At 39.9% G+C, this 18,614-nt stretch overlaps 2 protein-coding genes across 4 annotated transcripts in view; one reads left to right on the top strand and one right to left on the bottom strand.

Moving 5' to 3' along the window:
* Positions 1-11,794: 11,794 nt before the first annotated feature.
* On the top strand, positions 11,795-14,589 carry cfap300 (cilia and flagella associated protein 300). 2 transcript variants are annotated; one of them, XM_071500318.1, is made up of 7 exons: positions 11,828-12,114; positions 12,211-12,292; positions 12,747-12,816; positions 12,947-13,104; positions 13,197-13,369; positions 13,512-13,578; positions 13,927-14,589. In XM_071500318.1, the coding sequence occupies exons 1-7, from the start codon at positions 12,005-12,007 to the stop codon at positions 14,056-14,058; spliced, it is 792 nt and encodes a 263-aa protein (XP_071356419.1). In that variant the 5' UTR covers positions 11,828-12,004; the 3' UTR covers positions 14,059-14,589. The 2 variants fall into 2 exon arrangements, with proteins under 2 accessions (XP_071356420.1, XP_071356419.1); XM_071500319.1 differs by lacking the exon at positions 13,512-13,578 and having other exon boundaries at positions 11,795-12,114.
* An 80-nt stretch (positions 14,590-14,669) lies between these two features.
* Positions 14,670-18,614, bottom strand: part of LOC139634072 (potassium voltage-gated channel subfamily KQT member 4) — a 47,184-nt gene continuing 43,239 nt past the window's right edge. For both annotated transcript variants that reach the window (XM_071500316.1, XM_071500317.1), the window contains exon 14: positions 14,670-18,320. In XM_071500316.1, coding sequence (XP_071356417.1) covers positions 18,117-18,320 — 204 coding nt within the window. In that variant the 3' untranslated portion in view covers positions 14,670-18,116. The remainder of the gene's footprint in view (positions 18,321-18,614) is intronic.

The following is an 18,614-nucleotide window of genomic DNA, read 5'->3' as shown; positions in this document are numbered from 1 at the left end:
AGACCTCCCTTTGGGTTGATCAATAAGCTAAAGGCTGAATCAATAACTGTAACGCAGCAGGGGGTTAGACAGGGGAGGAAGGGAGGGCAGGGCTCCTAAGAAAATCCTCTCAGACATAGGAGCACACTGACCACACAAAGGTACATAAATGTCAGTGCGTTTGATTCTTTGAGTAGAAACAGCCCTGATAGATCATTTAGGTGGTCTTTAGATGTAAAATGCATGAGCTGAATAAATAAGTTTCAAGTCAAGCAGTTTCAAACATTCAAACGTTTTTTTCAGTCCATCAAGGCAACAAAAAGCCACTGTAAAGGAGCATGTAGGTGACGTTACTGGGTTGACTTGCTACATCCGAAATCTCACCACAGTCTGCTGACACAGAAAATAAAGGAATTGCTACAACTGTTGCTTTAACTTTGATTCTAATGTGTTAGCAATTATTTTAGACACCTGAAACTCAAAAAATAAGTCAAAGAAATAATCCTCCAAAATTCTAGTTTTATTTAACAAATTTTCACTGAAAGCTCAAACAATGCTAGCACTGTGCTCGAGCAGAAAGCACTGTCTTTTTAACTAAAGAAACATACTTCTCTGCTAGTTACTGAGATACTGCTGTACTCTGTATACTGATATACAACTAAGTGACAAATGAAAGAAAAAAGATCAAAAGGTCAGATTTATTGTTCTGAATATTTGAAATATTCCAATATCATATGAAATATTATATGGGTAATAGTGATGGGTAATCACTACTATAAAGCAGTATATACTTGTATTTGACACAGCATTTTGAAAAAGGAAGTCAACTTGCAAAATACCAAAGGGCACACTTAAAAGTGAGACAAGATGAGAGATTCTTATGCAATAACCATCTTTAAAACACAATGCTGGCATTAAATCAGTGACTGATATTAACCTTTAGAGCCTGGTTCAGCCTGAATCTGTCATCTGCAAGATTCAAAATAGTGTGTCTAACTAAAAGGAGAGAAATGAAAAGCTCTCAGAGAGTTTCTGTCAATAATGTGAGTAAAGATGAGGCAGTCCTGGTTAGCATGTTTGCTTTTCATACAACACTATAATTACGGCTTTAAAACCTTTTACGCAACCTTCTACCTCCAGAAGAAAAGTGCTTTATGCTACCTGTTGCTGAATCATTATTATACTGTTTACTAAACATGTTTTTTTACCTTCCTGAAGATGTACTTTGGCAGCAAATGATTCATATACATAAGAATATAGCTGTGATGCTTCGTTGACGGTAAATGCACAAGAGCTTGATTGTAGCCATCCTTTACAGATCCTTGAATCAGAAGAGGAAGTCACCAGATGAGGCAGTGTGTGTGATTCATCCTCAATCAGTGAAGTGAGGAGAGTGAATCACCATGGATGACTGTTAGAAATACAACATGTTTTACAAGAGCTGTAGGTGGTGTGTTGTAAGACTCATGTCAGAGTGGACATTTGATATGTGCACACATAGGCCTGACCAAGCCTGCAGTGACTCAGGCCTTAACAAGCCCTCCAGATGTTTCACTGTGACACTTAATTCTCCAAGGCAGCAGAAGAAAAAAGGGAAACAGATATCAGATCAGCAGTGCTTCTGTTTGTGAGGTCATTTCCCGAAAATAGGCTGAACTGTGGAGGCTGAGGACACACATGGTAACAATAGAGCCTATACATACAGAGGGAGCGCTCAGCGAGTGCACTCCAGGGGAACACATACACACACACACACACACACACTCACATGCACACATAAAGACAGCTGTGTGCACTTATCAATGTGTGCACATTTGTGAATAGACTTTAAATGTGTTTAATTAGGACACTTCAGGATAAAAGCTCTAGCTTTAAGATTAGACCTGACAGGCCTATGGCGTAGGCCAGAAACACACACACACACACACACACACACAGTCATCTTGAGGAACAATCCCTCTCTTTTTCATGATCATTGCATCACAATCCTCCAGTGATGCTACGCAGCGAGGCCGGGAATCCCAGCTGCACTGTGTCAGGGTGGAGGTCTGTTCCCCTGACCCCATGGAGGAGTGGACACATAGCCATCTCCACCTCTCTGGAGCATTTTCCATTCCAAGAACATGTAGGACGAGCGCCGCTGATAGTAAACAAGAGTGGGCGTGCTGACGGCATGCACGTGGACGGAGTGCATCAGTAATCTTCCTGGATGTTTTGTGGCAGTTACTGTAGCAGCAGGTGTATGGAAAAACACCCACGTGTTAGTGTTGATGAGAAGCACAGACATTTGGGAGATTTCATTGTACTGTTTGTTCTCTCTATTCTGCAGCTGGGGCTATAGCACATGACAGTTTTGTTTTTGAGAGCAGTGGACATACTTTGGTTTGCACGCTCCATGCTTCTCACAAAAAGACCCTTACACAATCATCTTCATGGAGTGTGGAATATGAGATACACTACACCTATACAAGCCCCCTAATCCTCTTGCTCAGGTCAATTTCAGGCTCAAATTGCTTCTCATGTTGTGTAAAACAGATCCTGATCCTATTTGGGGTTTTACAGTTTTTGTCCTGTGTATCTCCATGACAAAACACCTGTAGCACAGTCAGTCAGCAGAGCAAGGACGAGTATGGTAAAAGGAAAATCTTTTTTTGACACGACTGATGTGAAAATCCTTTTGACGCTCAAGTTAGCAGATTTGAAACTAAACTGTGGAAAGAGGATGTCAGGTCAAATTCTGAAAGTGACTGACAGTGACTGACTGAAAGAGACAATCTTAACAACCACTGCATTCACTACACACACACGTACACACACACACACACAAACACATACACCTCTTCATTATCAAAACATTACACAATTTTTTTGTTGGAAAATGCAATTACTGCCGTGATTATGTTCTGTTTTTTTTAAATGAAGTGCTTTGTTTTTGTAACACTTGCAAGGGTGGCACGGTGGTGCAGTGGTTAGCACTGTCACTTCACACTGAGAAGGTTCTGGGTTGTAACCCGGAGCCTGACACCTTTCTGTGTCGTTTTTGCATGTTGCGTGTTCTGCCAGTGTCTGCATGGGTTCCCTCCGGGTAGTCCAGTTTCCTCCCACAATCCACTGGTGACCTGTCCAAGGTGTACCCTGCCCTCGCCCAATGTCAACTGTTATTGGCTCCAGCCCCCCTGCGACCCTATAGGGATAAGCTATATAGCTAATGGATTGATGAAGGGGCATTTATGAAACTCAGAACTTTGACTCTGGGAAACTGACTTTGCATCCTGAGTGCTGTGTGTGGTCAGGTTTAGGCAACAAGCACACTTAGGTTAAGGTTAGGGGAAGATTGTGGTTGTGGTTACACATTAATAAAGTAAACAGTTTGTGACTCATGCTTTTCAGTATTTAGCCAAGACCATTTCACTAAACTTAACCAGGTGCTTTGAGGGCATAAGAAATAATCATGCTTTAGTTGCTATGAGCAGATATTATATTAGTTGGTACATACAACTAGACAAAGGTTTTTTCACAATTTCTGCCTATGTCAAGCACATTCACCTTCATGAGATGAAAAAATTGATTAGTCAGCATGTACTGCAGGATGTAAAATGGTGAAAAGGTCAGTCTTTCTGTCACTTTTGCACACCCACATGTCTGGCCGTCTGTCACATCAGATTCATATTGATTGTGAAACCACTGAATTGCAGGCTGAGTCTTGCTGACTGAGAAGTGACAGATTCTGAATCATTCAGTCATAGGAAAAACTGAGTTGCTAAAAATCTCTTTACTTCATTCATGTCAGCAAAATTAAATACAAGCTCTGACTGACAAAGTTCATCACAAGCTCAGCAGATGCTGAAAGCAATTAGACTCTGGATAAACATTTACAACTGTGGATAAAATATGCAGTATGTGCAAGGCAGAGACATGATCATCATGTTGTAAATTATTGACTTATGAATAGACATTTCGTTTACGTTAACATCACAAATTGTATCAGTGCTTCACTTTAAGTCACTAACTGTAGTATCTCAGTTTATGTATCTTTCCAGGACTTAGTAATGACAAACCATTACGTATTTATTGACAGTCATGTTATCACTTTAATGAATGCTATAAAATCAGAACGTTCCTTTGCATTAAACAATGCCTATAAGCTTTTCTAAAAGCACTAAAAACTTCAGCTTGTCATGATTTATTTTGAAACCATACAGAAAAGCACTCAGAGGGGGAATGATGTACTACCTCTCATCAAACACTTTCTTTTTCTGCCACTATTAAATATTGTCACTATAAATCTACTGAAAAAGATCCCTGTTGATATTTTATTACTTTAATTTACACTGCATGGCATCTTCAGAGCCAAAGATTGCACATTATGAAACAGTGCCTCAAGGTGTCTCTTTGTCTAATTGCATTTTGTTGCCGCAAGTGAAATTCACTGTATGTGACATGCAGGGGCTTGTTGCTTTGATTGTTTTGTATTTCAGCTGCATACACACTGCACCCCTGGTGTGTGAGAGCTGTTTCTATAAAGTAATATGCTAAAACATTACAAACTGGTTGTAGAGACTGTGTTGCAATAACAACATTTTATGTAATAACAAAAATTAAGTGAAAGACTCGGGGGAAGGAGAGATTCTTTGACTAGAAATGTAACATTCGACAGTGAAGGAAACACTTGTATAAGAATCTGTCCAGATTTAAGACGTGTGTCCACTGGAAGAACAGAGAAAAAGCACCTCATAGATTGTCCCCTAATGCTGATGATGTCATCCCCTTACTTTAAACAAATAGACAAGAGGAGGCCTCAGGTGGTCTATCCCCTCCTCACCCCCTCCAACCACCCAGGCCCTCCATCCATCCAGCCCTCCATCCCCATAGGAACTGACCCACCCATGCTAGTCTCAACACCCTCGCTCAATATCTGTCACCCCTCCCTGCACTCATCCATTCATCCATCCATTCAGTGAAGGTGCTCATCACTACTAATGGGGCATAATACATCCACCAGGTCTGTTGTATTGACCCCTGTAAAGGTTTTGTCACACCAGTATTTAAAATGCAGATAAAAGCTAAATTTCTGAGGGTTCATCGTGAGTATTGGACAATTAAACTTGCACAAAATCTTTGCATCAAATTCAACTTTGATAGACTCTGACACACATATTTGCACTTTAGACCAACGGCAAGTTGTCTTGGCAGTGCTGACCTTTAAGCAAACAGAGAGCTTGAAAGTTCAAAATGTAGAAAGCTATCGGACCTTATTAGATGTTTTGCTATATCCACATTTATTTAACCTCCTCTGTTGGAGTATAAACTGCTGTACAAAACAGGAATGGTTTGCAGACAGGAATTGATATACCCTTTGAATAAACTGTGTGAACTTATCGTCCTGCTAGTTACCAAGACAACAAGCTCACGTTAGCTACCAAGCTAACAAGTTTGCTAACTGACAGTTTATCTGGTTGTGTACGAAATCACATCACACCATGTGTAATATTTACTCAATAGTTTATTTTATTTTTATACTATATTTTACTTGTGTGTAGACTACATATATTATTATTATTATTATTATTACATATATTATATATATATATATATATATATAAATTTTCTATAGTAGAATCTAAAAATGCTGAATCACCTTTTAAATACACTTTTTATTTTAGAAATATATTTTAAGCAGCATGACTCCTGATAGCATGACACATTTAAAGCTTCATTTCCTCAAAAGTATCTTTTACACAAATAAAGGGGAGGTAGTTTTGGCCCTGAAAGAGCGATTTGTTTTATTTGGAGCAGCGTGGGGTTCAGAGGGCCAGTGGTGAGGCTCAGGGGCCGGCAGCATCAGCAGTGCTCCTCACCTCTCCTGTGTTTATCATCTGTTTATTCTGTCTCACACACAACTGTTATGCAATCGATCCAATGATCTCCACAGGGATTCAAGTCTGAAAAAACATCCCAAGGTTTAGAACAATTTGGTTTATTCGTTTATGCAGGTAAATTATTATTTCTGGGTGTTATTTGAGAGCCAGTATTAGAAATTTTCTGGCAATTTGATTCCTGCCGTTTCTCTCCTCTTTTCTCTCCCACTCATGTCTCACTTCAGCAAGTTGTTTAATATCCACTTCTTAGTCTCAATGGTTTGTATTGAAGGACAGCAGGACAGTGGAGGGTCTCATTGGCTACAGGATGCATACATGAGTGCATAGTGTAAGCATACAAACACATGCATATGCAGACAGGGACTGTATGAGCTTATTGATACCAGTCAGTGTCACAGGAGCAAGACTGTCTCAGTCAGAGGCTACAACAAGCTGGCAAGACATGAAATTACATTCCTGAATATTCAGCACTATGTTCCGTCAGATGGCTGCACAGGGACCGTTACGATGGAGACCGGGGATAGTATTGGTCCAAACAGAAGTCTTGAGTCTTGAGCAGCATAAAGAGGGTGTTTGGGCTGCCACAGAAATGTCAAGAGGGTGAGGGAGGCAAGAGATGAACAAGTTCAGTCGTCAACTTGGTGCTGAAATGATATAAACGGAAAGTGTTGCTAATTTAAAATGGACTAACGTCACATGTTTTTAAATGGAATCTATTAACAGTTTCGTGTTAACAAACCAGAGCACTTTATCATCCATTCCTGCCTCTCTTGTCATCAGGAACCAGGCATATTACATTCCCTAAGCAGACGCTTTTGTCCAAAGTGACTCATACTATTTTCCCACACATTCATGGTGCTCGTCATCAGGAACAATTTGGGAGTTAGTGTTTTGCTCAGGGACCATGACAAACCACCAACCAATATGATTTATGGACAGTTTTTGTCCTCTCATTGGTCACGAAACACAACAACTTCACTTTACTTACGTAAAGTGGATGTTTAGACTTTCTTGAGACAATAGTTCTAACATAGTGCGAATAGTGCGAATTCCTTCGTTCACTTGTTAATTTACTCAAATGGTTTTTGTGTGTGGCTTGTGTGTGTGTGATTAGTGTTTGTTTGTTTGTTTGTGTATTTGTGAGAATAGACCTTTTAAAAAAGCATGTACGTAACAAAAAAAGCTGCTATTACCGATGCATCAGCCACTTTATATAATAGTCCTGACTTCTGACCCTTGTAATGCTAAAATCTCTTTGTCCATAAAACCATAACACTAACCCTGTAAGCACCTGCTATCCATCAATACGCTTTACATTAAGTTGCTGACAGGATTAGGTTAAAGAGACACAGTATAGTGAGGAGACGCAGAGCAGACAATCCCACAGATAGTATCACATGCACATTAAAGGCCAGCCACATCAGTGAGGGTTTTATCTTAAGAGACTCATTCCACCTGTGGCCTCTTCCCATTCCACCTCCATGTCTTTCTCCCCCTCCTCCATATTCCTCAGTCTTGGCATGTCCCTGCAAAGCTCCTCTAGGATTCCCAGAATATCTTAGATACACTATCACAAAGCATGGAAGGAAATTAATAAACAATGGAAAATAGAAGAAGTGTGTGTTTGGAGGAAGACATAACAAACTAGCTCTGTTTTGTCAGGTTGTTCGGGTTTTCTGAAGAAATAAACTGTGAGATTTAGAGAAGAGAATATTCTGGTAGGTTAAGCGTAGCTTCTCATCTGCATCATGTTCGTTTGCATGCATACACACAGTGGTGTGGAACCTGGGGGTCAAGACATCCCAAGGGGACCCATAATAAATCTGTGCTGTCATGAGACGATTAAAGGTATAAGACAGAAAAAATACAATTCCATGACACAAAATCATGTTTATTTTTTCAGACTCTTCTTCCATCTTAAAGTCCTTCAGATTATCTTTAACGTGGAGATGTTTCACAACTCTGTATTTCTTCACTTTAAAGGGTTACAACCCAAACATGTAGCAACAATTGCACTGTATCATCAGGTAGGTGGATTAATCTCAAATAATTTGGAAAGTTGATTGAAATTCTCTTCAAATTAATAATAATTTGATAATAAATACAAGGTAGAACATACAAAATATAAAAGAAAAAATGTTAACAGCATGTTTGAAATTTAAGAAAAAGAAAGAAAACAAGAACATATAGAATATAAAATATATAAAAGAAAACATCTGACCAAATATTGTTATTGTAAGTGTTGTCATCAGCAAGTGAATCCCAAACACACAAACAAATACAAATAGAGATAAACCAGAAGTTAAATGTACTTGGGTTTGGTCACTGTATCTAATGTTGACATGAGCCACACTGCCCTACAGCATCACAATATGCCTTACAAAGACAGGAGCAGGGCGCAGAGTGACTGAGAATAACCCAGCTTCCTGTGGGAGTGCTGCCTGACCCTGAGCAGAATAAAAAGAGTTCAGTAACAAAGTTCACTCTCACCATGACATCACTAGGAAAAGTTTCAGATACTGATTCAGTCATTATCAAAATACCCCAGCAAGATTTTTGCATTGTTCTCCATGTCTGGGCACAACTCTTCGCCTTGGTTCCTCTTTCTCAATACCATCTGTGGGTGTCTCTGCTCCGCAAAATGTAATTTTCCATTTCCAACACTGCCCTCATCTTAACTGAGCGTCAAACATCACAAACGTTACCTTTTGTAATCTATAGAGGTGTAAAAGAAAACTTTGAGATGGTTAAGAACAGTAATGAATAGTGCAAAACTGGCTGCATGTTTTCTTTTTCGACTATATTTTCAGTGACATAAGATGAGCTGAAAAGATAAGGGGAAGAAACCACAACAGATACTAAAGGCTGACCCCATGAAGATGATGATGGTGGGGAGGATGATGACATGGCTTGACATGGTCTTCCTGGGGGCCTGCAAGGGAGGGGACGCTGCAAACTGGAGCCACGTTAAGCCTCTTAATTGTTTCATTGACATTTGGGAATGGGAAACACAACCTGCTTTGACAGATAATATCACTGTGCCAGGAAACAAGATCAGTTCAGTAGCACTTAACCAACCAGGAGTCACACCATTGAGACTGAGTCCTCTGCTGCCACAGGGCTTCTCAACTCAAGAGATGTTTTACTTAAATATTGCTGTCACCCAGAGCACCGTGCCTCGTCTTTCTCCTCTCCCTCTCTTTCTGTTTATCTTTCTCTCCTTGATCTCGCTGATTTGAAAGGCAGTCCCTATCTCACAACATGTTCCTCCTGCCCAGGCACAGGTGGGTATGGATATCCACCTAATGTATACACATCTGTGGCTATGATCTGTTGCTATGAGTGGAATGATGCAGAGATAAGAAAAGGGCTTTCAGTCCAGTAGCTAAAACATAGGAAGGAATTTGGAGTCAGCCTTTAACAGTATCAGCAGCTTTGCTCTTGCATAAATGTGTGGAAACAATTGTCCAATTTTTGCTATGTTTTTGTTATATATTATTACCAGGCTGCTCCATTATGCAGGAGAGGACTCTAGAAAACAGTAGCTCGGCATCTGTGAGCATCAGCATATAAAAATATAACTATGAATAACTTGGTTTTCATGAGAATGATTTGAAATCCAATATTTCATTTGAAGTTTAATAAATCTAAAAATGACGAGCTCAGGTTAATGTCCTCTAAAGTACAACCCTACACCCCACCACCAAAAGAAAAAGAAAGTCTGTAAAACTGTTGCAATTATCATATTTTATTCATTCAGTTAAATATTCAATTATATGTTATATGTTCAATTCTATTTTTTTGTAAAATTAAATAAAAACTTGGTGTGACTGAGTTTGAAAATTACTGGAATGAGCTTGTAGTCAGCCTGGAAAGGTCCCTAACATCCCCAAAATACCTTGAAAAAAAACAGAAGATATGAATGTCATGAAGCAGAGATCATGCAGTTGTCCTGATTTCGCATACTGTTGAAAAAGTTCAGTCTCTGCTGTTGATTTTTTATAATGGTTAGAAAAAGATACAATCACAGACAGCAATCACCTTCCAGCATTCCTCAGCAGTGACATCTTCTCACCTGCCTCACCCTCCTGCCTGCCAAGTTTCAGTTTTGATACTCATGGATCTAATGATAAGGAATTACCACACAGCAATCAGGAGACAATGAGAAGCACAGTTCTATTTTAATGACCTGACTGTTATGTCATGTTATATCCAGGCTGGAAAGTGTCAAAACATCAATTTGGCGCAATTTTCTCCCTCCTTCAGTCACTTTTTGGACTTGGTCCCATCTTGGGCCCATCATGTTTTGTGTTGGGCTTGTCACTATCTAGACATATATATCAATTTTCATTATGAGAACATAAAGTTTATATATAGTTCAACTTATTACTCCAAATTATCATCAGTATTTTCAATTTGGTAAAAGAGTTGACTTGTGGCTAATTGGTTTGCACAGTGGTTATCAGTCTTACATCACAATACATTACACGATTATAATCTCACCAGGCAGAAGGGAAGGAACAGTACAGTTCAGCATTTTCAACCTGCAACTTTAATCAATTCAAATGACAAGAAGCAGCATCATTAATGCTCTGCTCATATTAAATGAGCTGTTGAGAACTAAAATGGTTGAAGATTTATGGGAGATGTTGGAGATGTTTGAAGGTAACCATGGCACTGTGACTTAATTCATGCTCCCTGTTAAACTATAGAAACCACATACTTATCGCAATAACAAATCAATCGCTTGTCTCAACAGAAGTTGTAGGTATCTTGATGCATACACATTTATGAGACCAAGAACAACAAAATGAGAGAGACAACACAACACATTTACATTATCATGACTTCAGGGTGTCCCCACACAGGATATTCTCAGTTCCCCTCATGGGTAATATCAGGGTCTGAGAGTCCTATAATGGAATGTGGATCAAAAGGATCCCACATCCTCAACCATCCTGGAATGCTGGGAATGATGGGAATGAAATGAGAATTTGAGCCAGGATGAATACAAATGTTTGTAAGGGTCTGTACGGAGTTAGAAGAAGGACTTGTTTGGGGAAAAAAAAGACCTACGTAGGTTGTACAAGTGTAAACACATGTACAAGTAAGCACAGAAGCATGTGCGATCTATCATCCTTAACTGGTAACAAGCTTCAGAAGATGTGCTGCCCTTTGGACATGATGAAAAAAAACATCTGTAAATGTGAGGTTGATGGTTGATGGGATCTTGCCCATTGCCCGTTTCTGAAGCTCAGCTGTTCCTGCCTGATTGAACAAACTTTACAACATCTGGGGCAAAATGTGAAATGTCTAAGTCATTAGGTATATCACATCATGTTTGGTCTTTGGCTTTCCACCATGTCACATGGTCTGCGTCCAAAATAAGAATATAGTGGACCTTGAGTTGAGATTGTCTGTAAAGTGCAAAAAAGTTCAAAGGTCAAGAATGACATGTCAGGCAAAATGCATTTTCTTGGCTCAAATGTGATTTACTGTAGTAGCAGAAACGCATATCACCCCTGAAAACAGGACAGGATATCTAACAGTATGGGATGGACAGATTAACAATAGAGATGGCGATTTATGAGTGGAAAAAGGTCGAAGATAAGAAGCAACGCAAAAAGCCTCAGATCCACTTAAAGGACTGTTCTTACAAAGAAGGACAAGGTCGCTCTCTGGTGGCTGTAACAGGTTCGCCTCCCGCTGGTGAGCTCCTTCTCAAGTTGATTGGTGAAATTAATTCGAGACATCCAACATAGCGTAAAATAAAGAGACAGAGGCAGCTGCTGAGGACTAAAAAAACCACAATAACAAAGTGAAATGTAACAGAAGACGAAGAGAAGTCGGCGGTGTTAGCATTAGCTGTTTGAAAAAGAATGTTCTCGTCACAAGCGTCCGTTGCCCAGGCAACGCTATACAAATGAGATAGGCTTTGAGATAGGCTAAAAAAAACAAGAGCACTCACTTTGTTGCCAGTTCTTGCAACCGGAAGAAAAGTGACGAAACCAGACGTTCATTGGCTGTTAGTGAGCACACCTGCCACTGATTGGACCACGAACGCCTACAAACCTGCAACTTGTTTGTAAATACGAGCGAGTGCTCACGGTTTTTTTAGGCTAACAACAACTAAAGAAGGAGCAAACATGGCAGGAGAGAAATCCGCGTTGGAGCAGACTTTTTCTTTTAGTCCTCTTCCCTCTAAGAAACTCTCTTTCCTACACGACAAAGGCGCTTTAGCACTGTTAATGAAATGGTGAAGAAATTAATATTTTCACAAGTTATCACCTTCCTCTTTACCGTAGCTCCTAGCTGTATATTGACTTGTGATGAATATGTGTGTTAATTTCAGGTCCATGCTTGGGAGGATTTCGGCTCAGTCTTTCAGCTTTGATCAGAGCTTTTACCCTTACAACAGTGAAAATTTTGCACTGGTAAGACCCACCACGATAAAATAAGGTACCACTTAGTCTGAAATAATAGTAAAAGCACTGACCGATTAGGTAACTGAAAATGGTCTTTCTTTTTTTAATGGGTGTAGAGCTGCAAAGCTTTCCAAGACTTAACTCCTCAAATGTGAGAATTTGCTGCTTTTCTTTGTCATATCATTTATGAAATATTCACTACTTGTTGAAATTTCATAAACTAAACAAATAATAGATGAATTGAGAAAAACTACAGACAGATAAGTTGCGACACTAAATTTACTTTATCTCTGAGGCCCAAAACAGATTTTTTCATTTTCAGTGCCGCACCGACCAGTGATGCTGAAATAGACTGAGCTCATCAGTGTCAAACAAAAACAACTGCAGGTTGTCTGTTTCAATAAAATGCATCCCATGTTCATAATCATGCCTGAATGCTCTTGATTTCACTCTGTATGTGCAGTGTTTTTTCAGAGACCCTGATGTGGTTGCCAATCTGAAAAAGATGGAGGCTGGAGTCTGGATGCCTCTTGGTATGTAATATCCCCCTAGAAAGCCTTTCATCACTGATCATAGGAAATTGGTCTCATCTGCTGGACAGTATTTGCTGTCAGATCTCTGTGGAATGTTTCTGACTTTTGTGTGTGTTTGTGTGTGTTGTAGACAAGCCAGTGGTGTCTGTTGATGTGGAGGTGGTGCCTTGCACTAAAGTCTCCATGGAGTTGTTTGACCCAATCTACTCTTGTGGCATCCTGAGGCCTTCTGGACAAGTAGTTAAATGCTTTCATGATGTCTACCCCGACTATGATGAACTCAGACAGGTGACTCTCTCTGTCTGCCTCCATCTGTCTGTCTTGTCTATATCTATGTGTTTTGACATGAGGTCAGTGTATGTCTTCTTCTGTTCCTCCAGATGCTGCAGGAAGAGGACAGTGAGCACTACTATGCAGTTGGGAGAGAGGAGCGAGGAGAGTTCCTGTTTCGCCTCTTCAAACACCTGTGTCTTGGAGGAGAGCTCTGTCAGTATGAAGACACCATTGATCCTTACATCAACACCACGAAGCAAGTGTACAAAGATCTGATCAGGTGAAGAGAATCTGGCCATACTTGACACTATTCTGTCCAAAATATAGTCAAATCGGGCTTTCCTACATCCCCATATATACACACATTTCATGCCAGTGTAATTTATAATAGTAAACTTGTAACTTCATGCTTTATTCTGTAGTGTTCAGAAGGCTCCAGACACAAAGAAGATCAGTGTTGTCTCCACGGTTCTCAAAATCGGTGCCTATGTAAGTTAGTGGTTGAGTGTTTGTGTCAGCTGAAAGAAGACTGTGTGTCTGTACACTAAAGAAATACAAGTGCATCAAACTAAATGCTTTGTTCATGTTTAACTGTGGCCATGTGAATGTATTTTGATTGGATCTTACCTCAAATTGACTAAACAGCGCACAGCAGCGTGGAAGCATAATGCAAATAAGAATAATCATGACTGCACTGCTCTATTTGAAGACATTATGTTATAAATTTAAACTCAAGTAGCATTTTCAGTTTGAATCTTACAACCATTATCAATAATCTGCAAACCATAGCTGTTGTTTCCCATAACTTCAACAAACACTATTGTTTATCCCTTGCAGGATGAGTCAGGACGGTGTTACCCCGGCAGACGAGAGGAGGAGCAGACGTTTGCCTATTTGATTGTCGACCCCTTCAAACGACATGTGACTTTGTTCCACCACTTCTACGGTGTTGGAAACTTCACAATGTGACACTGACACTGTTGCCTGAATCGTACCTGTCCCACAGTGTATATACAAACACATCAGCTGACTCTGCTTATCAGTTCACTTTCCTCCATAACTGTTGAGAAATCTGAGCAAAATCAGTCAAACGAAGAACAAACCAGAACGCAGGATCAGGGTCCAAAAGATTCCCACATGGAGATATAGAGGAGAAGTAAGGGATTCTTTTCTTATATTCATGTGTGCAAACAAAATGTTTTTAACCTTCCCTAAAAAAAACAACTCCATGCCTGCTTTTCTGGGTAATATTGAGCTGTTTGTTGTGTTGGTTTTCCCATTTTATTTTTCCCATATTATTTTCTACTAATAATAATTTAAACAGGTAGCATCTTGCTCTGACTAAATATCAGTAAATTCAACAAGGCAATAAAAGAGACATGATGACAAGATTTTGCTACATTCTTGACAAATGATATACCTTACCTGTTTACTATTTTTAAAACATCAGTTCAATGGGTATGTTCATTGAATTTTAATTAAACCAGATTTTCCATCGGATTTCAACACTGTTATTCTGTAAATATAAAACATTTCCCAGTCTTATATAGAATAGTTCAAAGAAAAGAGAACAGTCAACATACAGTCCAAAGAGCTTTATTGAAACAAATAAATTAATAAGTTAGTCAAGTGAGCTAATTTTATCTTCAGCAGATACACATTTTTGTATCTCTTTAAAAGATCAAATAGAGGTGTGCATTAGATTAGAAAATAAGATAAGCGCCATATGTCATCAACCAGTAGCTACATCAATTGGGATTGGAAGACTTTGTTAGGTTAGCATTGTGCTTATTGCTTTGATCAGTTTGTGTTTCGTTTTAACAACAGTTCCAATACCTAAGAGAGCAGTTAAAGGGCAACGAGCTGGAATGTCAAATGGCAGCAAGTCAGTCAATGATGGATGGTAAGGACGTCATGAAGAAGAACAGAGTAAGAAGAGAAAAGAGATCGTGCAGATTGAGTCATGCATAGCATTCAGTCAGTTAGACAACCAGTTACTGTTTTTCATACTTGGTTTCCTAGACTAGTGCCCCCTAGTGGCCTCAGAGGTAGTTGTGTGGAAGCCATTCTGATCTAAGTGACATGCTTATGAAAGGAGACATGCCTGCAGAGTTTCCTGTGGTGATACAAATGTCCATGCCTCCAGCCTCCAGATCTGACAGGTGTTAAGGTACAGTAAGGGCGTCGACGCGAGGAGGTCCTGGTAGAGTTACAATGATATGCTGAATATACAGTAATATTCTCAGAAAATATCAAAGGATGCAACAGTCATAAAAGACTAACACCCCTAAAAACTATACGTTCATAACAATTTTTGATAGTTTCTTTAGTTAGATAAACACTTTTGCAAAAAGAGCTAACGGCTATCCTGATGTGATTATTTCTATCAAACACTGTTGTCTTCAAAGCAGCATTAATATTTAAGTTTGAGATAGAAAGCCGCACCATATCAGTTACAGAACGAGGACATTGAAGGCACAGGTCATTTCCTTTCATGACTTGACTCAAGACTTCACAGAAGACATCCTTAATTATTTTTTTTCTAATACTGGGGCCACTACTAACAACAACATGCAATACAGTGGTCTCACATACATTTTCATGAAGCTCAACATTCCAGGTGACAAAGAAGTGACAGTACTCTTCAGTATAATAATGCCTCTAATAACGAGACATCTCTTTTATAATTTAGACCAAATAATAAAGCTACCTAGATTTCATGATGCCATCAGCAAGCTCTGAAGCGCCATTTCATTCCTCATGGCAGCGATCTAAAATAAATAGATCTGAATAGGCCGAGCAATGAAGTATTGTACATTCACTGTTTGAAGTCTAGGCTTGGCTTGAATGGAGAAGTGGAGCACCTGAGTCAACTGGCTTGACTGGACCAAATAAATGAATCACTTGTAGGGAAAGAAGACATGTTTTCACTGGCCAAATACAGTGTGATGAATGTTTTCTTAGTTGAAGCTGGCAGCAATTATCTGATGACATTAAAAAAAATATGAGCTTAAAATACATATGAGCTCTGTGAGTCGTGTGCATGTGTCGACCTGATCAGCTGTGTGTAGTTACAGTTGTGTCATCCATGATTTAACTTGACAAAAATGCTACATTTATTTAAAGATCATGTCTAACTGAATTAAATATATTAACTTAAACCCTACATTCACTTTAACAACCAAAAAAATCATTACAAAAACATAGAAATTTGCTGTTAAAGGTTACACAAAAATCGAGTACATCAAAATAGTTACAGTAAAGAAATTAAAACAAAATGATAAAGGTACACATGACAAAAAAATGTGTTATATTTATCAAGTGCCAAAGTATTTAAGTAAAGAAATTGCTTTCACTGTGTGTACGTGTGTGTGCCTTGATGCACTCTCCAGTTTTGTCCACGAGCACAGAGCATTCACTGTGCATCAAACATCTCCAAGAAAGAACCAGAAAAGACAGATGAGAGTAAAGTGGACTGGCAATGACAGTCAGTGTGTAACACCTGTAAGTGATGACTGAAGCCCGACCCTGCACACTGTCTGTAGTGAAGCTTTAAAGGCCGGAGCATTTCCTAAGACACGTGCATTCATGAGGAATATGGCCAGGAATTCATGCGTTGAACCTGGACACCTTACAGGTTGTTTGTTGTTTAAAACTGCACCAAACTGGCCAAAAAGTCTCTGCAAGTGCATGTACCATGTGATGACTGTTAGAGTGAGAAGTATCCTCCTGTAAGAAAGGTTGTGAAGTACTACTGACTGCCTGAACCAGCTGCGATGGTGAACCTGACCTGAGGCTTGATATAAGTTATGAGGAGCAGTGCAGAAAATAAATATCTAAATAAATGTCTAAATCCTGACTGAGGATCAGTGAGGTTTTATCTACAGGACTCATGTGAGCAACATGCATGTTTGGAGGGTGGGCTGCAAGACAAAGTGTTTTCAAGATCATGTTAAAAACATAAACTGTAGTTAATGGAATATTCAAGTAGCCTTTCAAACATTGCAAGGGATGTTAGACCTGTGAAAGGCCATTTTGACTCTATTAAATCCTAAATAAGTGGAAACATTCCTCACTTGAATGCCAGCCAAACAGGGAATAATGTCTTGTTTTTTTTTTTTTTTTGCATGTGGGCCTGTTAGAGACAGAACTTCTGAGAGAAGGAATGGAGATCAAAACAAACAACAATGTACAGTACACATCAGTCACTCCAACACATTCTTCCAGCTCAAGTTTGGGCGATTAAAGCAGGATTTACATATTTAGAACTCCCTTGTTTGGGTGGGAAGTTGTACCGTTTGGTGCCTTGGCAAGGTCAGCCCAGCATGCCCGTCCAAGTCCAAGGGAGCAGATTATTTCTGTGTCGACAGCTCCTCTAGTTATGTGTTTGTTTTTCTTGTGGTGTGAATGCAAAATTTGCAGGTGGTACCCATTACATTCATCACACTATCAAGAATTGTGATGCTATCCTAAGGTGCTGGACAAATGACTGGGCATGGCACGTGCAGCACTGTCAACTGAGTCAGAAAACTCTCAGTTGTTCCAAGCAGCCAAGAAAAAAACAGAAATGATGAATTGGGGAGGGGGGGGTCTCCAAAGATTTCCAAAACTTTAAAGCTCACAGTGTCTGATTATCTACAGGTGAAGCTTCAAAGTAAGCATAGATGTAAAGCATGAGGTGAGTGGGTGACAGTGGTTCAGTAGTCAAGTAATAGTTGTTCATGTATCCTCTTCTTTACCTCCATCCTAAACTAGTGGGTTGGGGGGTGGGGGGTCCCAAGAGCAGCTTCGGTTGAGGCTCCTTGTCAGGTGGAGCCATCTGGTGGCCTCTGTCTCTATCAGCAACACATTCGCTCAAAGAAAATGGGTGAGGATGCAGATTTGAGATGGGTGGGAGTGGAAATGAAATGAAAGGAAGAGGAGACATGTAGTTCAGGCTGCTCGGAGTGAGGGCTCAGCTGACGGAAGACGTACTGTAAAGGGTTTGTGTCTGTGTTCGAACAGCCCCCAGACTGCTCAGCTCACTGTCATTCCAAGTTGCCGCTTTCGGACTGGGAGATGTTGAGCGTGGTAGCAGAGGGGAAGAGGTCTCTTTGGTCCGTGGGGCTGTGGTAGTCAGATGTCAGGTCGGGCTCCAGGAGGGAGGACAGGGTAAAGTGGGATGAGCCTTTCTTTAGGCACTGGGAGTAGAAATTGAGCAGGAGGTCCAGCTTGTTCTCTATGGACTGTACCTAAGGAAACATACAAAGGTGGCAAGTTCACACGTTGTATCGCCGGGGGGAGGGGGGATGGGGGGTGGTGGGGTTCTGCAGGGACTTTCTTTCATTGCCGTTTCTGGTAAGATGGATGATGACACTGGTGCTAAATGGGTATTTACTAATGTATTGAGCGCTGGTAACACAATACCTTATTATTTCTTACCATTCAAAAACAACCTCAAAGCCTCTTGGGAGCTGAAGTGAAGACAGACCGATGACAGAAAACCTATTGACTAAGTGGAACAGGGAATGCAGCTGCTAAATTAA

Source organism: Trachinotus anak, unplaced genomic scaffold (assembly GCF_046630095.1).
Source record: "Trachinotus anak isolate AG129_WGS33_773 ecotype Australia unplaced genomic scaffold, CSIRO_AGI_Tana_v1 ptg000016l, whole genome shotgun sequence".
Taxonomy (NCBI): domain Eukaryota; kingdom Metazoa; phylum Chordata; class Actinopteri; order Carangiformes; family Carangidae; genus Trachinotus; species Trachinotus anak.
This window is presented reverse-complemented; position numbering and strand designations above follow the sequence as displayed.